The 22,159-nt window shown below is 56.7% G+C and overlaps 1 protein-coding gene across 13 annotated transcripts in view; it reads left to right on the top strand.

The window, feature by feature from the left end:
• The window catches only part of NFIX (nuclear factor I X), a 104,635-nt gene that overhangs the window by 78,139 nt on the left and 4,337 nt on the right, over positions 1-22,159 (top strand). For 4 of the 13 annotated variants that reach the window (XM_033198124.1, XM_033198126.1, XM_033198123.1 and 1 more), the window contains exons 3-10: positions 1,457-1,519; positions 1,824-1,898; positions 2,300-2,420; positions 3,895-4,031; positions 6,978-7,100; positions 10,075-10,250; positions 15,730-15,877; positions 18,034-18,125. In XM_033198124.1, coding sequence (XP_033054015.1) covers positions 1,457-1,519; positions 1,824-1,898; positions 2,300-2,420; positions 3,895-4,031; positions 6,978-7,100; positions 10,075-10,250; positions 15,730-15,877; positions 18,034-18,125 — 935 coding nt within the window. Of the gene's footprint in view, positions 1-1,456; positions 1,520-1,823; positions 1,899-2,299; positions 2,421-3,894; positions 4,032-6,977; positions 7,101-10,074; positions 10,251-15,729; positions 15,878-17,958; positions 18,126-22,159 lie in introns of all 13 variants that reach the window. The other 9 variants (XM_033198128.1, XM_033198130.1, XM_033198125.1 and 6 more) reach the window with 5 other exon arrangements.

Below are 22,159 nucleotides of genomic sequence, written 5' to 3'. Positions count from 1 at the left end.
TGTTAGCACTTTCTGTATTAAAAAGAACTACTTTTTCTTGACTCGCTACAATAGGATTTATTTTTTGGAATTAAAAAATCAAAGTTAAGTGGGGATGGGGTGGGGGGGAGTGGGGCCTGAAACAGTCACCCTTTTTCACCCATTACATTAAGGCAGGTAGCCTGGAGCGTGCCAGTGCTTTCAGCCCCAGACGTGGTGGGGCCCTCATGCTGCAAGCAGGGGTGCCACCCGGGTGGGCTGCATCCTGTCATCCAGCCCCAGCACCTAGCTCTGTTCCTTGCCTCCTGAGTGACAGATGGGGTCCCTCACCCCAACCCTAGGGGTGATGTCACCTTTTGGGAACCACCTTTATGGTGGGGGCCAGCAGGTTGAATCAGGGTGGTGGCGAGACCCAGGAGGCAGGAATGCTCTTTAAAGTTGGGCAAAGCCCTGGCCAATACCAAGGCAAGGTTTTCAGATGCCACCCCCAAGTGGTCCCCCTGTGAGCAGCTGATTCTTCACCAAATGCCTGGCTTCCTCCTGCCCCACAACCTGCCTGGCCCCCCTCCACCACCCTCTCGCCAGCTGTCATGCCCAGGCAGGCATTCTGGAGGTCCCCGTTGCGCCCCTGGCACACAAAGCTTTGAGGACCAGGGGGACGGGGGTGGGGGGCTTTCCCAAGCTCAGCAAAATATTCACACACACACTCCACCCTGCCCCCAGTCCTCTGTGAGCTCCCACTGCACAATGAGCCCTTGTCTCGGGGCTCCCTCTGAGCAGCTGTGGCACCGGGGCATGAGACAGCCCAGACAGGCTGGCACAGAGCGGGCGACAGCGTCAGGGCAAACCTCCCCCCTCTGGGTTGCCAGGCACTGCCTGTGAGCATAAAGGTGAGGTGGGGGAGGCGCAGGCAGACAGGAGTGGCTTCAATTAACCAAGTTAGGGAAGGGGATGCTCCTCTGGGAGCTGGAGCTGGGTGGGGGATGGGGGACCCTTGGGTCTGTCCCCACTGTGGAGAGAGTGAGTCTCTGACTTCTCTCTTGGGACCCCTCCTTGCTCCTGACTCTTGGCCGGTGCTTCTTGCCTGAGGGTGGCTTTGCCCTTAAGGGCACAGTGGACAATGTCTCGGGACAGTTTGGGTTGTCACAACTGGGGTGCTACTGTCATCTAGTGGGTGGAGGCCAGGGATGCTGCTCAGATACCCTACAGTGTACAGGCTGTTCCCCACCACAGAGAGCAATCCAGCCCAAATGTCATCAGTGCTGAGGCTGAGAAACCTGCATTGAGCCTATCTTTCCTCCCCACTTTGGGTCTCCCTGAGCCTCCCTCGGCTGGTTTAGGGAGAGAGTGGGGTGAAGGTTTCTGTGGCCGGGGTGGGCCCTCCCTGCTCTTGCACCAGGCTGGAGGGGCCAATGCTTGGCTGGTGCTTATGGGGAACTTTGCTCCTGACACATCCTCCCCTTTGTGTCTCCTGCAGAATCCGGACAATCAGATAGTTCAAACCAGCAAGGAGATGCGGACATCAAACCACTGCCCAACGGTCAGTGCCCCCGACCTGCCCAGCTGCCCTTGTCCTTCATGCCCCTCCACTTCCTTCCCCTACCCTGGCTGCCCTGGCCACCCTCACTTCTTCCCCTTCATTCAGCTGTCCCTTGACTGAGCTTAGCCTGCTGTCCTGAGGGGATGGGGGCACACCTAGAGCATCTCAGTGTAGACCTGAAGGCCAGCCTGGAGCTGGAAACAGGACTTGGGAGGGACAGTCAACAGTGGGGAAGATCTTTGGAAATAGCCAGGCAGCCCCCTTCTGGCCTTGTCTTGACTCACTCATCCTTTCCCCTCTTCAGGGCACTTAAGTTTCCAGGACTGTTTTGTGACTTCCGGGGTCTGGAATGTGACGGAGCTGGTGAGAGTATCACAGAGTAAGTGAGTCCTTCCTTCCAGGCCAGGGATGGGGATTGAAAATGAGGAGGTGGGACCTCATGGGATGTCCTCCTAACGGGGTCTTAGGGCAGGTGGATGGGGACAGATGCTTTCTGGGACACTCTCGGCCCTACTGGTGCTGGGCTGGGTACAATAGAGTCTTCCAGAGAGGCCTGTCTCCAGTCTCCATTGCTTTGAAGGAAAAAGAAAAAGTCACAACCAAAGGCTCTTCTCCTGTGACCCCCTAGCTGGGAGGAGGTTCCTCAGCAGCCCAGATGGCCCTCTTTCTCCCATCTCCTGGCCCCACTCTGGGCTTCTGGGAAGCCGTTCATGACAACAAAACAGACCCCATCAGGCCTCCCTGCATCTCCAAACCTCATCACCCTCTCATTCTTCCTAGCTCCTGTTGCAACAGCATCAGGGCCCAACTTCTCGCTGGCGGACCTGGAGAGTCCCAGCTACTACAACATCAACCAGGTGACCCTGGGGCGGCGGTCCATCACCTCCCCTCCTTCCACCAGGTGAGCCCAGTGGCCCTGCCTTTCCATCTTCTCTCCACTTCCCCCAGGGCCAGGGCCCTCCCAGTGGCTATAGTCAGCTGTGTCACCGAGGCTGGGGTGCTTGAGAATGTCACCTCTCATTGAGGGCACTGGCTCTAACACTTTAGAGTCCACCATGCGCAGTCACCCCCTGAGCTCCTGCTTTTTGCTGTCATGAAGCACCCAGCCCTGGGGACACAAACTCGCACAAGACATAGCTCTGCCTGGAAGTGGGAGTCCGAGAAGGTCTCTGTCTTGGGAAGGTCACATTTGAGCCCAGACACAGAGGAGGTTGGGAGGTGTGGGGAAAATGTTCCAGAGAAGAGGGTAGCCTCTATCCCAGTTCAGCCCACATAGGCTGGTGGGACCACCCCGCAGAGGGCTTTGGAGGCCAGAAGAAGGCATTTAGACTTCATCCCTGGGTAGTGGGGACCCCTGAGGGGTTTTAAGCAGGGGATGCTGAGGGTGTGTGTTCCAGAAAGCTCTCTCCAGCAGCAGTGTGTGTGGGCGGGACTGATAGCCAGTTGGGAGGCCATTGGAAAGGCTGAGTGTGGGAGGGTCTGGAGGGTGGGGTGGCATGGAGAGGGAGGGAGCTGCTTTCGAGGCAGGGATGTGGGTTCTGGCCAGGGCAAGTTGTGCTGGGCATGGTCCACCCTGCCTTTTTTTTTTAAACATGGGTGTTTATATTAATTGTGAGATTTTTGGCATTCATTTTGATTTTTTAAAAATATGGGACTAGGCCAGGCACAGTGGCTCGCACCTGTAATCCCAGCACTTTGGGAGGCCGAATTGGGTGGATCACAAGGTCAGGAGATCAAGGCCATCCTGGCTAACACGGTGAAACCCCATCTCTACTAAAAAATACAAAAAATTAGCCGGGCGTGGTGGCGGGCACTTGTAGTCCCAGCTACTGGGGAGGCTGAGGCAGGAGAATGTTGTGAACCCGGGAGGTGGAGCTTGCAGTGAGCTTGCAGAGATCACACCACTGTGCTCCACTCTGGGCGACAGAGCGAGACTGCATCTCAAAAAAAAAAAAAAAAAAAAAAGGGACTAAAATATTATTTATATTGATAACTGAGTTTATGGCATTTTTGTCCCTGCAAGTACCTCATTTACCTCACCCTAGCCCTGGGGGCTGCTGGGAAATCATAGGTGGGATACAGGAGGAAGCTGAGGGTTTTGCCAACTTCTCTGATGTGGGCAGCTTGGAGGACCGTGGCATCACAGATGGGGAAGGGGCTTGAGGAAGAGGAGCAGGTTGGAGCTGATGGCTTGAGAGGCCCTAGGGCTGATCTTGGGGTTGGGCAAGCAGTGAGTGCCGAGAAATGCTGCTGTCAGCCAGCACCACTTCCCACCCAGAGGGCCATCCATGTGCAGTTCTTTAGCCTGGACAATTGGTCACTCCCTGGAGCCTCGGCCCATCCTTGGCCCATCTGGCCCTGTCTTCCTTCCCCAGCACCACCAAGCGCCCCAAGTCCATCGATGACAGCGAGATGGAGAGCCCAGTCGACGACGTGTTCTATCCCGGGACAGGCCGTTCCCCAGCAGCTGGCAGCAGCCAGTCTAGCGGGTGGCCCAACGATGTGGATGCAGGTATGGGTGCAGGGGATTCTGAGCAGAGCAAGGGAAGCCCAGAGCCTTTTTGTCCCCTTCTGAGTTTACCTGGTGAGCCTCCCACCAGTTGTCCCCCTGTCGGGGGGCATTGCCCATCTGTTTTCTTGCCTCCTGATCTTCCAGGGAGGGCAGAGCAGGCTGAAGGAAGGGAGTGGAGGCGTGGAGGGATGCTGTCAGAATCAGCAGTAGAGCCTGTGGTATGGCGGTGGGAAGCAGAGAGACTGCTAAGCCTCTGGTACCCCACAGTGGGATGGCCACAGCCCCTCCTGCTATTTCTCTAGAGAGGTTGCCCCACCCTGTGGCCTCATGGTTTAAAGCAGTTTGACACCCTGGGCACTCATGACATCTGGGGGCTCATGATTCTGTGTAGGGGGATTGTTCTGTGCATGGCAGGATGTTTAGCAGCATCCCTGGCCTCCACCTACAAGATGCCAGCAACAAAACCACCCCCAGTTTGGATGACCAAAAATGCCTGCAGACGTTGTCAAACGTCCCCTCGTGGGACAGAATCCTCCCAGGATGAGAACCACTGGTCTCAAGGGCCCAACTTTACAGAGAGAAGCTCAGAGTCTAGTGAAAAATGAGCAGAGTTCTTTTGAGGCCAGGCAGAGAAGCTAGCGAAGGGGAGAGAGTACAGAAGAAGCCAGCTCAGACCTTCCCAGTCCCCTCTAGGGCTCCTCTTCCTGTTGAACCCACCCCCCTTCACCTCTGTTCTTGACTGAGGGTGCAGACAGACCTGGAGAGGACTCTGGAAGAGAGCATGTAACACGTGCGTGTGTGTGTGCATGTGCATGAGCACACGTGTGTGAGGAGGCTGGCTGCTGGAGCCCCCCGCTGATGTGCCAGCGGTACAGCCTGTGTTTATCCTCACTGTGGGTGTGACAGGGCCTGGGAGTGCAGACTCACGCGTGTGGGTTGTGCACAGGGCATGTCTGCTCTGGACAGGCCTGGGCCCTGAGCATCATTCTTCTCCTCCAGAAGATGAGGGTCTGAGCTGGTAGTACTTTGTGTGATGGTTTCTAGATAGGCCCCTACTGGGAAGGGCCAAGTGAGCAGGCAGAGGCTGGGGTGGAGTGGGGTGGGGCTGGGAGGCACTCCTGCTTTTCTGCTGCCCCAGAGAAAATGCAAGTGCTGGCAGCTTCTCCTCCTCCTGGGAGGAGAAAAGGAGGGCTTGCCTCCAGGCCTCAGGCTGAGGGAGTAGGCTGGAGACCCTCTAGACGGCCAGCAGAGGCTGGCCTCTGTGAGAAAGCTTCCTTGTGTGACTCTGGGGTCCCTCCCAGGGTCTCCTCGTGGCAGGCAGGGACTTGGGCCAGCATGGGCCACATGCTTCCCTAGGGGAGCCTTGAGAGGCGGAGAGAGGAGTTGAGAAGGCCCGGGAGACTCTTGGGCTACATCCTGGGTCCCTGGCCAGGGCTTCAGTAGGTGATCCCTTCTGCAAGGACTGCCCCTGGGGTGCATAGATTGCTGTGTCTGCAGCTGGCTCCTGGGGCAAGGGCTCCTGGGCTCCTCTGCCCAGACCTAGTTCCTGAGGAGCCCCCCTCTTCCTGGCTCCTGCTCTCTCCTTGGCTGTTTGCTTTTGTGCCTGCCATTTCTGCATTTCTGCTCCTTCTGGCAGTCCTGCCACGCACGGCCCCCCAACATCCTTCTGCAGCACCCCCAGTTCCCTTTCCCCCTCACCCCGCTGTGTGGTGTTTCCCTGGGCTGCGACAAATCGCCAATTAAGCAGCCCAGCTGCAGGACAGGGAACAGCTGGGGAGGCACTGTGCGGCCGTGGGGACAGCTGTGCACAGCTGGTAGGATGCTCCCCCCTCCCCACCGTGCCAGCTATCAGGTGGCACACAGCTGCCGCCAGATAACACCTCTGCTGGTGGCTGGGAGTTTGCCCTTCCCCCCCCCGTCCCTTCCCTATGCAGTTAAGATGGCTCTTTATTTCTCTGTTCTGCAGCCCCTCCACCCCTCACCCAGACTGACTCAATTTGTCCCCCAAGGATGGTAGCTCTAGAGATCTGCCCCAACTCTACCTTATCCCCCCCAACCTGGGCACAACCTTAAAGCTCAGCCCAAGATGGAAGAACCTGGCCCCCTGGGGACCCTGCTTTGTCATTTGGATGCTGTGGCCACTGGGCAGAGATGAATTTCTAAAGACAGACTTCAAACAAGGTGTTCTCTGTGCCCTTGTTTCATGCTGAATGCCACCCACACCTCTGGCACCAGAAGCAGGGCAGAGCCCTGAAATTACCCATCTTGTGGTAGCTGAGTTTCTGGGTCCCCTGGCTGGGGGAGTCCTCTCCCCTCTGGCTCTGCCTTCACAGTCCGGCTAGGCCTGAGCAGCCCGAGGACTCTCCAGGTCCTCTGGCCCCTGTCCCTGCTGTCTTGTTGGGCATTGTGTCCCTCCTGAGGGCTCATGGCTGTGTGTTCCCTTCCCTAAACGGGGCCCTGGCTTCTTCCCACCAGAATCTCCCATGGCCCAGGGCACCATGGCATAGACCTCAGCCTGTCTCTCCCAAACTTACCCCTTCCCAGCTCTCAAGCTGGCACCCTGGGGTTCCTCCTGCACTCCTTTCCCGATGTCGGTCCTGCATCCCACCCTTTCACTTCATTACCTGCTTGTCAGGGCACAGGCTGGGCCCTTTGCTCACCCCCTGCCTGGCACACACCACCCCACATTACTCAGGGGCCTCGTTTTCCTCTCTGGTCAGAAGCACCCCTTGGCTGGCCTACACACAGGGCCTCGGAACCAGGCCCAGAACAAGGCCTGGGACTGGGCAAGGAGCAGCAGGAGGGAGCAGTACTGCAAGGAGCAGTAGAGGAAGGGGCGGTGGGGAGGGGCTGAGGAAAAAAGGAGTGAGCTGCTGGCTTCCCGCCTTCCCTGCGCCCACCCCAGCCCAGCTAAATCTGCCCTGTGTTGCTGCTTCCTCCCCCCAGGCCCGGCTTCTCTAAAGAAGTCAGGAAAGCTGGACTTCTGCAGTGCCCTCTCCTCTCAGGGCAGCTCCCCGCGCATGGCTTTCACCCACCACCCGCTGCCTGTGCTTGCTGGAGTCAGACCAGGTGAGAAATGGGGGGCCCCGAAGGGGGGCAGTTGGGGAGGTGACTGAGTGTCTAGGGGCAGCTGGCCAGGTGAAGGGGCCAGGGCTGACCCCGAGTGACAGCCCCAAGCTCTCCGAGTAGGATGTGGTCTGGCAGCACCATGTGGTGGGCATGGGAACCGGCCCCTACTTCACGTAGCACCCCGTGGAGGACCAGGCTGGGCCCCTGGGCTGTCCACATGGCTCCTGAGCAACCTCCCACTTCTTCTCATTCCTCGCGTGCGTGGGTGCTACATACAACACAAGCCTGTCCCAAGGCCTCCCCATCTCTGGCCCAGTTCTCCTTTTGTCCTGCCAGCTATGGGCGGGAAGTCATAGCCTTCTCCCCTGCCCTCCTGCTGGCTCCTCTCTCCTAGCTCCTGGCTGAGCCCGGGCTCTGGTTGTTTCCCAGCATGAGTCCCGGTTGGTGTGGGGCCTGGATGGAGAAGAGTACTCCTAAGGAGCCCAGGCTCCTGCGGCAAGTAGCTCCCTTGTCTGGGCCTCCCTGCCGCTTTCTAGAAAGGAAGGGCTGGGTCTAGGGAACAGGTGGTACCTGGGCTGCTCTTCAGGAAAAGGAACTGCCCACTGCCATGGGTCTGCAGTCTGACTTCAGTGTCCCAGCTGAGAAGGTGCTCAGGATGAGAACACCTAGGTCGCCCTGAGGAGATAGGATCAGGCAGGAGGCTATGGGAGCTGAGACCTCAGCCCTGTCACTCCTTCACTTTCTTCTTCCCTCTCTGGGCACCCACCTGGCAGCAAGAGGCCTGGACTTTTTCTGGACATGGCCCTGTGTCTGCCTGCCATCTCCTGGGCTTGTATGTAGGACACAGAAAACGAGGAGGTTTACCTCCTGGCTTCCTCCTTGGGGCCTCCTGGCTGGGAGCCCAGAGGCAACCGGTGCTGGGGCAGGGTGTGATGGCCGCAAGGTGGGGGCGGGGAGCCAAGGCCCTCTGCACAGGCAGCAGGAGGGCGCAGGCCTGGCTCCTCCGGCTCCAACTCAGCTTTTATGAACTCCAGAGAGAAGCCAAGTTTCCTCAGCCCCCTAATGAAACCGAGAGCAAGAGCGAGTTGATTGGAAACAGACGGGAGGGGGAAGAGCTGGGGCCTGGTCTGGGTTGGCAATTGCGCATGCAAGAACGCGTATGTGAGGACACGTGTGTGAGAGTGATGGGGCTGAGCACATGAGAACACCGCCTAGGTGGCGGTGGCTGGGTGCACACCAGCTCGCACTCAGGAGATGTGTGTGCATATGTCAGATGGCCATCCTGAGCAGACGCTGGCTTTGTCTTCATCCAGAGCCCCAGGGAACCCTCTGCCTCCTCTTATCCACCGCCCAGTTTCCCACCCAGAGCCTGAATTAGGCAGGACTAGTGAGGCACTCACCTTAGGTGCAGAGTGTCAGCAAGTATCAACTCAGTCATCAAGATAAATAATATTTTAATGGGATATGTTTTTAAAATCCAAACTTTGCAAACTTTGCAGAAAAAAGGGTATGATGAGCACATCAGTGTTTTTTGTTGTTCTTTTTGTTTTGTTTTGTTTTGTTTTGTTTAAGACAGTTTCCTGCTCTATTACTCAGGCTGAATGCAGTGGTACGATTATAGCTCACTGAAGCCTTGAACTCCCAGACTCAAGTGATCCCTCCTGTGTGCCACCTTGCCTGGCTAATTTTTCAACGTTTGTTGTAGAGACAGGGTCTTGTTATATTTCTCAGGCTGACCTCCAACTCCTGGATCAAGTGATCCTCCCACCTTGGCCTCCCAAAGCACTGGGATTACAAGTATGAGCCACAGCACTCAGCCATGTCTTTGTTTAAAATGGTTTAAAATGTTGAGGCTGGGCACAGTGGCTTATGCTTGTAATCCCTATGCTTTGGGAGGCCAAGCAGGAAGACTGCTTGAGGCCAGGAGTTCGAGGCTGCAGTGAGCTGTGATCACGCCACTGCACTCCAGCCTGGATGACAGGGCGAGATCCCGTTTCTATTTGAAAAATCTTGGCTGGGTGTGGTGGCTCACCCCTATAATCCCAGCACTTTGGGAGGCCGAGGTGGGCGGATCATGAGGCCAAGAGATCGAGACCATCCTGGCTAACACGGTGAAACCCCGTCTCTACTAAAAATACAAAAAATTAGCAGGACATAGTGGCAGGTGCCTGTAGTCCCAGCTACTCGGGAGGCTGAGGCAGGAGAATGGCATGAACCCGGGAGGTGGAGCTTGCAGTGAGCCGAGACCACGCCACTGCACTCCAGCCTGGATGACAAAGCAAGACTCCGTCTCAAAAAAAAAAAAAAAAAATTTAGACTAAGCACAGTGGCTCATGCCTGTAATCCCAGCATGTTGGTAGGCCAAGGCAGGCGAATCACTTGAGCCCAGGAGTTTGAGATTAGCCAGGGCAATATGGCAAAATCTCATCTCTAGAAAAAAAAATGCAAAAATCTGCCAGGCATGGTGGCATGCACCTGTAGTGCTGGTTACTTGGGGGGCTGAGGTGGGAGGATTGCATGAGCCCGGGAGGATCGCTTGCAGTGATCCGTGTTTGTGCCACTGTACTCCAGTCTGGATGACAGAGTGAGACCCTGTCTCAAATAATAATAATAATACTTTTTTAAAAAGCCAAATAAAATAAAGACAAGATCCTACCCTGCCTCATCTGCCTCATCCTAATCTCCCAGCGCTGGTTGTGATCAAACTTTATTTACAAAAACAAATGACTGGCCTTTGGACCCTAGTTTGCCGATTTTCTTATTTATTTATTTATATTGCATTGAAATATCATGGATTCTGATGACTGACTTTTTTTGTGCTGCCTTCACTTTTGTGCCTGTGGCGGCTGCCTCACCTGCTCAGGATCCTCAGGACCCTCAGCCCTCTGACCTGCAGCTCCCCTCCTCTCCTATCCCTCCCACTGGCTGCCTCCTTGGCCCTGACACCCTTTTTTCCCTGTCCACGTGCATGCAGGGAGCCCCCGGGCCACAGCGTCAGCCCTGCACTTCCCCTCCACGTCCATCATCCAGCAGTCGAGCCCGTATTTCACGCACCCGACCATCCGCTACCACCACCACCACGGGCAGGACTCACTGAAGGAGTTTGTGCAGTTTGTGTGCTCGGATGGCTCGGGCCAGGCCACCGGACAGGTGAGTCCAGAGGGCCCCAGGAGCCCAGCTACAGCCTCATCTCCACATCTATCTGTCTGTCTCAGGGCTCACAGGGAGAGGGCCCAAAAGCCAGGAGCCCGCCTGGGGCTGGAGCAGCAGGGAGCCAGTAATACCAAACGCCTCGATTTTCTGGGTCTGGGGGTGGGGGTCTCTGTATTATGCCAGGGCCTGTCTATCATGGTCCAGAGAGGTGGGGGCAGCATCTGGGCCCCTTTGCTCAGGCTCCTTGCCCTTCCCATGGTCCTTGCCCCCTCAGCAGGAGTGAACTCTTGATCCAACTCAGATCTGGGCTCCGACCTCCCAGCGCTCCTCTTAAACCTCGGAACTGCAATGACTTGCTAGATTCTAGACCAGGGTTTCCCCAGTATCAGCACTGTTGACATTTGGGGCTGTTTATTCACTATTGTGTGAGACCATCCTGTGCACTGTAGGATGTTGAGCAATATCCCTGGCCTCCACCTGCTAGATGCCAGGAACACCTCCTTCTCCCCAGTCTTGATAATAAAAAAAAAAAGTCTCCAGATTTCAATGTGCCCAGGAGGGCAAGACTATCCCTAGTGAGGAGCACTGTGTCAAGGGAAAGCCCCGATCCACATAGCTGCTACGGAGACCACTGTTGGCAAGACTTTTAACAAAGGTTTCCCAGGACTGTCCCGGTTCTAGAGTGAAACCCTGCTGCTCCTCAGCCCTGGGAGACACACTGGCTCCCCCCGGAGCCCTTCTCTGTCACTGAGGAGCAGAAACTCAGGGTTGCTCAGCGAAAGAATGATCCCAGGAGGTGGTGGGCCAGAGATGACCCTTCAGTGGGACAGTGGTCCCTGGTTGGAATGTGGAAGTTTCTAGACCTCTGGGAAAAGTCCAGAGCCTCAGCAGCATGCTGTAATAGGAGAAGCTCCAGCTCCTCTGTAGCCTGCCCTCCCAGCCTAGAAGCCTGCTGTGAGAGGCCAGGCAGGGAGGATGCTCAAAGGGCTGTGGTGGGGAAAGGCATCCCGGAAGTCCACACCAGTGGCTGCCTGCTGCCACCAGCCCCATGCTGCCTTGGTGTGCTCTGGCAGAGTGAGCATTTGCTAAGTGCTGGTGTATTGATTTGCGGCGGGGCTGTGGCTCCGCCTTCTCGCTCTGTCTGTAAGGGAAGCCAGTCCTCTTCCCTCACTCCTGTTCCCCTCCTGCTGCTTTCCTCCTCGTCTTCCTTCCCCCTTTGCCCATCGAGGATTTCTCTTGGCTGACCCTGCAGCTCCTTAGTGTACTGGTAGCTTCCTTCGCCCACCTCTCTGGACAAGCTCTGTCCACTTTTAGAGTCATGGAGGGAAGAGCAGACCTGACCTCTGACAGCTGCTGTGCTTGCATCAGAGATACCAGCAGAGTTCAAGGGGAGCTACCAGCCTATGCCCAGCCCCCAAGGGTCTGGGGTCTGGGATATGTGGCAGAGAGGCCTGGAACATTACCTTACCTGCTTTCTCAACTACCGAGGCAGCCAGGATTTAGAGTCAAATTGAGGCTGGCCTAGAGACCAGGTTAGGCCAAGTAGCCAAACCTAACCACAGAACCCTTGAGAAAGTGGGTCATTTAGTCCCCTGGCCATTCTGAGCCTCTGGTCCTGGGGGCTGGGTCCTGAGCCTTTCCCTTGACTTGACTGTTCAAGATTGAGGACTCTGATATAGAGTCATAGTTTTTAAAAAAGACAGAGGACTCATTTTGCCTAGAAGTTTCTCTTCCTGAGGCAGGCACTTGCCAAACACTGCAGACAGGAACTGCAAACAGGCACCTTGATTAAGCAAGGAGTGTGGCCCAGCTGGGGAGCAACCTCTGAGTTTCCTTGTGTGACCTGTCCTACTGAAGAGAGGGAGAGGGGGCTCAGCGAGGAGCCTGCTTGATGGGGCCCACCCCTGGCTTCTGGGAGGAGGCTAGAGACAGTACTGTGCTACACAAAAGGCTGATGCATAGCTGCAGAGAGCCAGAGGGCCCGGCTTCACCACTGATCCAGTGGGCAGGGAGTGGCAGTACCCAGCTGTGCTTACACTACAGCCACTGTTAAGCAGTGCTTCTCAGACTTGGCATGCGCGAGAGTCAACTAGAGCCCTGGCTAATGCACAGATGGCTGTGTCTCACCCCCAGAGCAACTGATTCAGCAGGTCTGGGGTGGGGACTGAGAATTAGCATTTTTCCCAACTTCATAGGTGATGTTGATGCTGTTTCTAACCTCCTTGAGAGTCAGAAGTCACAGATCAGTTTTGCAGGAAAATGTCTGCATGGAAGAATTTTAGGCTGGGTGTGGTGGCTCACACCTGTAATCCTAGCACTTTGGGAGGGTGAGGCAGGCAGATGATTGCCTGAGCTCAGGAGTTCGAGACCAGTCTGGGCAACATGGTAAAACCCCTCTCTACTAAAATACAAAAAATTAGCCGGATGTGACAGCGTGTGCCTGTAGTCCCAGCTACTTGGGAGGCTGAGGCAGGAGAATCGCTTGAACCCGGGAGGCGGAGATTGCAGGGAGCCAAGGTTACGCCACTGCACTCCAGCCTGGGCGACAGAGTAAGACTTCATCTCAAAAAAAAAAAAAAAAAAGTGAGGAGCTATACCAGCTTCCAGGCTCCTTCTAGCTTCTAACTCATGAGGTTTTAAGGCACTACACGGTCACAAGACCTTGAGATTTTTAAAACCTCAACCGTACCCCAATTAGAGCTGAGACGTGCCAGCCTGGTTGGAATTTACGTCTAGAAACTGAATATTGTAAATCAGCAGGTTTCAGTGTCTGGCCATATCAGGCAGGGATTAGCATTATCGGGTGGGATTAACAATTTAGATACTCCTGGGGGAGACAGGCTCTGAAGCTGAAGGAAGGCAGAGGCTGCCTTGGGGTTGCTTGGAAGGCCTCTGTGTCCCAGCCCCCCGGGGAGCCTGAGCTCAGGACACCTGGAGAGGAGGAGTGAGGCTGTGATCAGACCATCCCATTCCCTCCTTCTAGGCAGGCGTGGAGATGAGGGGAGGCGTCGCATCACCTTTCTCTGCAGAGCTGCAAACCTCCGCGCTCTGACCTGCACTGTTACCTGGAACTGAAGGTCCCTTTCCAAAACAATACCCACACAAAAGTTCTCCAGCCCAGGACACACATGGGGACCAGCAGCCACTGTTTGCTTTTGTCAGGGCCAGTGAGAGTTGTCACCCTTGGAGTGGGCAGGAATGGGTCAAAGGAACCATTTAGAGGGACAATATGTCAGACCTAGATGCTGGTCATAGTGGTAAAAAAAAACAATGGGCAGAGAAGCCAGAGTTCAGAAGGGTGCGCTGCATAGGCCAGCCTGGGCTTCCGTGACTTTAAAGTGCAACAGGAAGGACAAGTCGATCCCACGTGCTTTGTGATACTTGGGTGCTGCATGCTTCTGCCGACTCGTTCGGGAGCTGGCAGGGATTGAGGGGGTGGCCTGTTTTGAAGGTTCCAGTGAGATCAAGAATGTCCTAGAGGAACAGGGCAGAGAAAGATAGGTTGTGATTCAGGGGATCTGGCTGGTCCCCACAGAGGGGACAGGGTTCTTTGAGCAGGCCTCGAAGGGTGTGGGAAATAGTTTTTCATACAGAGAGCTCCACAGCAAGCCAGCGTGCAGTCCTGCCTGCTCGGCCTGTGTTCTGGAAACCCCGGTTAGTTTGGAATGGGAAGTGCAGAGGGGTGGTAGGGGGTGGACCGATAGAGGCATCCCCCATGGGGGCCTTGAATGCCCAACTGAGGAGATTGGACTTCATGTTGGGTGTAGCTGGGGCCGTGGAAGGTTCCAGAAGACTGGAGAAACCTGAGCTGATGTGGATTTTGGGGAGAGGATTGATGAGTCTGCTGTAAAGAATTCTAGCATCCCTGGAGTCAGACAGACATGGCTGTGAATTCCAGGTCTGGCCAGTTGCAGCTGGGTGACTTAGGATAAACCATTTAATGGCCCAGAGCCTCAGTTTCCTCAGTTGTGAAATAGGGAGAATAGAGCGTCCTTTGTGTCAAGGCTTTCCAGGGTGGGCCTATTAATGCTTGGATTGATGGTCCTTTGTTGTGGGGGCTGTCCTGTGCACCGCAGGATGTTGAGTAGCATCCTGGCCTCTACCCTGCCCCTCCAGCCTCTTTGTTGTGACAACTGAAAGTGTCTCCACACATTGCCAGTGTCTCCTTGAGGGGGACAGAATTACCCCTGGGTGAGAACGGATGCTTTCTGGGGTGGGTTGGGAGTTACACAACAGAACTAACGCACCTGGTCCAGGGCTGGACATTGAGGGTTCTGAGCTGATAACCACAGTTTCAGCACAGGGGAGCCCCACCTACCAGCTCATTGTCATCGTCCAGCTGAAATCAGTGAGGACAGAAGGAGGCACTGGCTGGAGACATCAAGGGGATGGGCTCCTCGGGGCTTGCTCACCGATAGGAGGAGGAGTACACAGGATCCTCTCTGGGTCTCGCATCTGGGTGCCCAGAAGGGCGGAACTCTATCCCACAGGAGAGTTGCCAGTTTAGGATGAAAAGCACAGGCCAGGCCTTCCTGAGCCCACGCCTCAGTGGTCATCAGGGTCCTGTTCAGAGCAGCGGGAGGTGTGTGCCCAAACCTCCAGGGAGGTCTCTCCAGGGAACCTGCCTGGGAGAGGCAGGGGCACCTCTGTCTGTCCTTTGGCACCTATGTGTCCTGAAGCCAGAAGGCCAACCCACGCAAGGCCATGCACGGGGCCTGGAGGGGAAAATCCAGTTAGAAGCAAATGAGGGCATAAAGGACAAGGAATGCATCCTGGCGGCCGGGCATCCATGGTGTCTGAGGGCGTCCTACAGGGAAGTCCTCCTGAAGAACCTCACGGGCAGTAGAGCTGGCAGCGACGGATTTTCTTCCCTGGCCATTCTTGAGAGAACAGGTCAGCGCCCTACCACCCACAGGCAGTGAGGACCCAGGCTGCTGGAGCCGAGGACGAGCTCCCCAACTTCTGGTGGCCTCCTGAGGACATGTTGTGGGGTGGGTGCTGGCAGGACTGCCGTCCTTGGTTGGGTGAACTGGCTCAGCCCGACAGCCCTCAGAGGGAGGCAGGCATGTGCTTTGGGGAACCGGGGGAGCAGGGTGAGCGCGCTCATCTTTCCTGCTGTAGGAGATGGTCTTCAGGAGTGTGAGAGTTCTAGCTGCAGCTGCACGTATTTGCTAGGTGGCATATTTTGGTACCTAAAACATTTTCCCTAAGAAGTAACAAACCACCCGTCGAACACCCCTCCCTCCCTCCCACAACTTCAAAAGAGGACCAAAAAAAAAAAAAAAAAGAGAACACCTGAGAGACCAAATAGAGGCCTTACACCCTCACCCATCCCGTGCCCTGGAGGAGAGGACCCAATTCTGGATCTTCCACCGGGAGCGCCCGCTCTCAGGAGCGAGCTGGCGCGGCCGCGCAGGGGAGCGTGTGTCTGTGTGTGATGTGCCTTCATGCGTCACTCTATTTATGTTGTTCACAGCCCAACGGTAGCGGCCAGGGCAAAGTCCCGGGGTCATTTTTGCTACCGCCGCCGCCTCCAGTGGCCAGACCTGTGCCCCTTCCTATGCCTGATTCCAAATCCACCAGCACTGCCCCAGACGGCGCCGCCTTGACTCCTCCATCACCTTGTAAGTGGACGATGAAACCGAAACCACAACGCCCAGCGTCCCCGGCCCGTCCAAACAGTCTCCACTGCAAAAAGAAAAGCCTTCCCCCTCCCCACCACCAAAGCCCCTCAACCCAGAGCACCATGGACAAGAGCAGAGCCGAGCCCCCCCAACCACAGCCTCCCTCCCGGGCCTCAGTTGCACCAGCCAGCACCCCACGAGCCCCCTGCCCGCTGCTCCCAGCCGGGGCCCCTGGCCCAGGCCCCTCTGGGGGGCGGGAGGGAGAGCACAGCGGGGGTGCGCAGGCCAGGGGTGCTGGCGGGGGTGGGAGGGGGCGGGGAGGCACAGCCATGCCATCTTCATGCCTGATTGCTGTTTTTTTTTTTTGTTTTTTGTTTTTGTTTTTTAATTTTTTTGTTGTTTCGTTGTTCCCCCCACACCAAGAAAATCAAATGTAACCACAAGGCGACGCCACCACCATCCCCTTTTTGCCTTGCCCCTCACCTCCATCCCTGGGCCCTTGGGCCTCAAAGACGCAGCAGGCCAGCCCCTGACCCCTTCCCCCTCAGTCTCACATTTGGTTTCTCGTTGTTCCTCTTTTTTTTTCCCCCCTCCCATCCCTCTGCCCTCCCTTCTCCTCAATTCCTTTCCCAGGTTAGATGTTCCAAGGACAAGGGAGGGCTGTGGGCTTTGGCTTACTTCATCTCTCTCTCTGTCTCTCTTTCTTTTCTTTTCTTTTTTTTTCCTCTTAAACCAATGACAAATTTTGTCAAAGGGAAAAGAAGAAAAATCAGTCGAGAGGTCCCAGGTAGACCCGGCGTGAAGGACAGAGGATGGGGCGGGTGCTGTCTGTGGGCCAGGGTGGGCAGCTCTGGGGGTGGGCAGGCCACAGGCCAGGGCAGTTCGGTGGCGGCGGGAGGGGTGGCCCATCTCACACTGCTCTCCGCTCGCTCTGTCTCTCCTCCTTTCTCGTGGTTTGAGTTCTTTTCCCCTCTCCATCCTCTTCATGCCATCTTCCCATCTGCATCCGCCATAAGACATGAAGTCACAGTCATTGGAGGTGGGCAGGGTGGGGGATGGGAGCTGGGCTACAGGGTTTGGGGGCCACTTCTGGAGAGAGGTGGGCAGAATCTGGTGAGCATGGAGTCCCTGGGTGTGTCTGGTGCAAGGCAGCGGTGGGCCTCCCAGGTAACCTGTGATATTCCTTGCCTCCTCTGGGGGCATCTTCCCTTCTGGGGGTACAGGGCTTGTTCCCTCTGGCAGAGCTCCATCTGGAAACCTGAGAGGAACTCAGGGCTGTTGGGATCATTTTGTCCTTGGGCCCCAGGATGGCTGCCCCCAGGCATCTGAGCCCTGGGGCTCTGCCAGGCTCTCCAGCCTCCTCCTCCTCTATTGCGTTGGTCCTGGAACCACAGACCTGTTGGACCTGGTGCATCAGTCAGAGGAGGAGAATGCCATGGGCCTGAGCCTTGCTACCCCTGGGCCCAAGCCAGGCAGCCAGCTCCTAGGCCCCTCTCTGACCCTGCCCTACCTGGCTCAGCCCTCCATTGGGTACCCTTTGGGTTCCCCAAGCCTGCCTGCCTGGTCCTTGGGCCTGCCCAGGGTGGTAAGAGGTGTAGCATCTAGCTAGGCCACCCAGGTTGGAGAGGTAGCCTGGCTGGGAAGGCCTTCCCGAAGCAGGGTGGGGCTGGGCTGCCAAAGCCTCCCCTCTCCCCTGGCCACCTCTCTTCAGTACCTGAGAGGGGCCAGTGGGAAAGCAGGGGTATCCACTGAGGGTACTTGCGGACCAGGACTATCCCCAGCCCTGCCCAGTGCCTCACTAGCAGGTGGAACTAGGTCCAAGAGACATTTGTCTCAGCCCCCAGGGCCTCTCCCTCATCCCAGCTGTGAAAAAGGATGCCTGGCTGAGACTGGCTTTGGAGTGGGGGTGTGTCGGGGGTGTAGTGTGTGTTCCTGGTCAGTGAGAAGATGACAGTATCCCTCTGTAGTCGGGGGGCAGGCTCGGAGCCTGGCCTCCAGCTTGGATGCCCCTCTGGCCCATCCTTCCCACTGCCAGCCTAAACCTGGGCAGCATGGTCTAACTCAGTCTCTCCCTCTCTCAGCAGCCCCGAGGGGCAGTGCCCAGGTGGGCCCCAAGGCCTGACAGGGTCTCTCCCTCTCTCCCCTGCTCCCCACAGCATTCGCAACGACAGGCGCCTCCTCTGCCAACCGGTTTGTCAGCATCGGACCCCGGGACGGCAACTTTCTGAACATCCCACAGCAGTCTCAGGTAGGAGACCCTGCCCACCACCTGGATGCAGGGACCAGGAGAGCAGGCAGGGTTGCAGGGCATCTTGGTATTAGGGAAGAGCCTGGAGTCCTTGGGGCTAACGGAGAGAGAGGTCTGAGGCGGGGCTGGAGGGCCCAGGCTTTTGCACGCCCAGCTGAGCCTGTCTCCCCAGGCAGCCCCCAGGCTCCCTGGCTAATCAGCTAATTGGATAATTAGCTCTGACAGCCCTGGCCCTGGGGAAGGCGGCCAAGGACCCAAGTCTAGAGACCCTCTGGGCCAGGCCTGGTGGAAGCAAAGATGGAAGCCTGAGGCCCATCAAGAGGAGAATAGAGTCTGCCTCACTGCTTTCACCCGCCCCGGCTGGAAGCCCTGGCCCCTACCCCTTCCCTTTCCCCTGGCTTTGGGTGGGCTGGGTGACGGGTAGAGGAGGGACAGAGGGGCTGGTGGGCTGCGTGCCCAGAGACTGGCACTGGGGGCAGGGCAGGGCAGGCCACTCCCCTAAAGGCCCCTCACCCAAGTCCTCAGGAGTCCTGTTAGGGAGAAGACCAGCATGCTAGAGACCCCATCCTTGCTCCTATCTCCTGCTGACACCACCCCTAGTTCTCACAAGGAGACAGATCCCTGTCACAAGCAAGAGATAAGACAACTCTTAGCTCTCCAGGTGGAGACCCTAGAGGCGAGTGCCCACAGAGCCCAGTGCCCTTGGGGGCACAGGGAAGACCCATCTCAGGAGGAGGGCAGAGGCAGCTTTAGGGGGCCTGAGGCTTTTACAGCCCAGGGTTTTGAAAAAGAACATGCAAATATCTTTCTTTTGCACATTTTACAAAAACACCTCCTTGGAGGTGTCCTCAGCCCTGGGAAATCCACCTCTGTCAAGAGCCCCTGGGGCCACCTCTCATCTCCTGCTCTGCCTCTTTCTGCTCTGGGGCCTGAGTCCAGAGAAAGTTAGTGGATGGAAGTTTTGTGTGTGGTTTGAGATTTTTTTTTTCTTTTTCTTTTTCTTTCCTTCCCTCAAAAAAAAAAAAAAAAAGCCAAAAAACTTTGTCAAACTTCAAACTTCAGAGCTCCCTAGTGGTAAGGAGGGGAGGGGAAGAGAACTTCAACCCCCTCCAGCTTCCCACCCCCTTTCCCCAGAGTCACGTCTGACCCGTCTGGTTTCCAGGAGCAACCAGACATGATGTAACACCCAGATGAACTTGAACTTGGGGGTGTTGAGAAGAAAAACAATGGCTCCGAGCAGGGGCTGGAGCCAGCCCCCTCTGCTCTGTGCCAGGGAGGCCAAGAGAGCCCTGCTGGCAGAGGCGGGAGGGGGTGCCAGAGGAAGGGACAGCAGGCGGGCCTCCCCTCCTGGCTCTGGGCTGGCACAAGGCTGCAGGGCTCCATTGCTCCCTCCCTCCTGCCGCCTGCCTGGGCTGCTCGCAGCTCTGCGGTCGGTTGTGCGCTCTGCTCCGGGGACCACTGCCATGAGCCCTCCCTGCTAACCCTGTTTCCACTGCCTCCTTTACTTTCTTTGCTCACTTTGCTTGGACGTTTGGGGGCCAAGTCAGAATTTGAGGCAAGTTTGGGAAAGTTTGTCTCCCCCGATGTTCCCTGTGTCTTGGGCTCCAGGAGGTAGGAGGAAGGAGTCGCAGCGGGGATCCAGGGCCCCTGAGCAGGCAGGTGTGTCTGGGAGTGGTGGGGGGAGCTGGAGCTGGACAAGCAGAGCTGGAGCCCTCGGGCCTGGGGGCAGGCAGGCGGCTGCAACGGGCGCAGGGGGTACAACCGGGGGTGGTTTCCACAGTAACCAGTGACTTTAGCTGATCTCTGGAGCACCAGATGGAGAGAGAACAATAGAATGAGGGAAGAAAAGAGAATTTTAGCAATTTTGTCATTCCCTGGGCAGCGCTTTTTACTTAGTTTTAATCAATTTTGGACCTGGCTCAGGAAGTAGGGAGGGGTGAGCAGAGAAAGCCACTCTGTGCTTGGCAGCAGATCCCCCATTCCTGGGACCTTTGGGGAGGTGCCGGGGAGCCCCCTTGGGGCAGCCTTTGTCCCTAACTCCAGACCTGGAACCAGAGTCTTCTCTCCCTGAGGAGGACCCCCCAGTCTGAGCATTGGCAATTGTCCTCAACTGTACAGCTCAGGAAACCCCAAAGGGGCCAGTGTGGGGCCCTGGCATGGTCTGCCAGGGGCAGATAGGGCAGGTGGGGCCCTCCCTGTCCTGTTGTCCACAAGCCTCATTTGCCTGGTGAGGAGAGGGGTGGGCTTACCACCATAGCCAGCCTCCCCCTCAACCTCGGAGCAATGGCACAGGGTTCCTCTATAGTCTCCCTTTGGGAAGGGGGTCCCAGGGAACAGGCCCAAGCCTGTGGCGGGTGGGGGTCACCCAGCCCAGGTGGTTCCCACCCCCGGGCCTGGGCCAGAAGCCCAGGAGCTGGCTGCGGGCCAGTTCTCCCTCATCCACTCTGGGGATGCCTCAGACCTGGGTTTCCGCCTTAGCCTCACCAGGCTCCAGTGAGCCTCTGTTTGGCCTGTAGTCAATTGACCGGTTGGACTCGGGGCAGGTGCTTGAGGGGCCCCGCTGAGAGAGGGCAGGTCTCTTGTGTGTACTGTCCAGCACATGCAGGAAGTTTAGCATTTCTGCCCACCCAGCAGTGCCTGGTCATTGTGGCAATCCCAAACCCCACACTTCCAGATGCTCTTGATCTGCACTGTCCATTGTGGTAGCCACGGGCCACGTGTGGCTGTTTACATTTAAATTAACTTATTAAGTAAAGAAAAATTTGGTTCCTCAGTTACAGTCGCCGCATTTCAAGTGCTTAGAAACCACTTGTGGCTAGTGGCTACTGCAATGGAAATGAGAACATTTCCATTGTCACAGAAAGTGCTAGATGATCTCCAAGGCCCTTTCTGAAACCCAGTGTCCTATCCTCAGTCCCAAACCAGAGCCTGAGAGCAGGTCTGGCCTGCAGGCAGAATGTTTGACCAAAGCAACGTTTTAAATATTGGAAATTTTCGCACGAAATTCTGTCTGGGCTTCTGGTTTCTTTTGAAAAGTTGGCAGATGAGCTGCCCTGGGCCCTCACCCTGACCTAGGCAGGGCACAGGCATTCCGGCCACCACAGAACCTGCATCCTCGTGCTCGCAGCACAGGCAGCAGTTAGGAGCACAGCCTGCACTGCCCGTTACATTTGAACCCTGGCTCTGTTGCCCGAGGGCTGTGTGGCCTCAGGCAGGTCACCCACCCCCTCTGTGCCTGGCTTCCCTGTGGGATCAGGGCAGGGGTGGAGTGAACCAGGACCTGTTGCATGCTCTGTAGTTGGCTCTGCCTGGCCTCTGCAGACCAGAGTCTGTGACAGCCTGGAAGAGGCCCCAAGATGCATTTTCAGGGACCCTCATTTTGCCCCAAGGGTACTACCAGGTGCACCTAGGCCCAGTAGACCACAGTAGACCCTGACCCACCATTTTGCCAGGAGGTGGGGCTGGAGCCTTGGATGGAGGGCACAGCCAAGCAGCTCAGTCCCTTGGGGTCTGCCCTGGGTGTGCTCTGAGCTGAGCCACCAGACACAGGCAGACAAGGCCCTGTCTGTGAGAAGGCAGCACCCCCTGCTGGCATTGTGAAGGAAGTGACACTCACCCCAGGGAGCTTCAGGTCCTTCCTCAGTGTCTAGTGTCCTGAGGGTAGAAGATCAAGCACCGTGGGCTATGTGGCCCCTCCCCTAGGCCTGGCGCTACTAGGGACTGAAGCCATGTGGTTCCTCTGCCCCCAGCTTTTCAGCCTGTGGGACCTTGGCTGGGGTATATAGATGGGAATTTCTGCTTTTAATCCAAAGAGACAGAAAGAAAACTCAGCAAGAAGCTGGGCCACCCCCACCCCATTCCTAAAACCCCTCTGGGTACAAAAGCCCCAGCCTGGCATCTTCCCCACCCTCCAGGACGCACACACAAACCTAAACAATTGGAAACATGGCCAGATCTCAGGCCTGTGCCAGCGCCAGCCATGGGGGTCCCGCCCGCTGGGCACAGTGCCCACGGGAAGGCCAGCTGGACTCTAG

This window comes from Trachypithecus francoisi, unplaced genomic scaffold (assembly GCF_009764315.1).
Source record: "Trachypithecus francoisi isolate TF-2019V2 unplaced genomic scaffold, Tfra_2.0 Lachesis_group5, whole genome shotgun sequence".
Taxonomy (NCBI): Eukaryota; Metazoa; Chordata; class Mammalia; order Primates; family Cercopithecidae; genus Trachypithecus; species Trachypithecus francoisi.
This window is presented reverse-complemented; position numbering and strand designations above follow the sequence as displayed.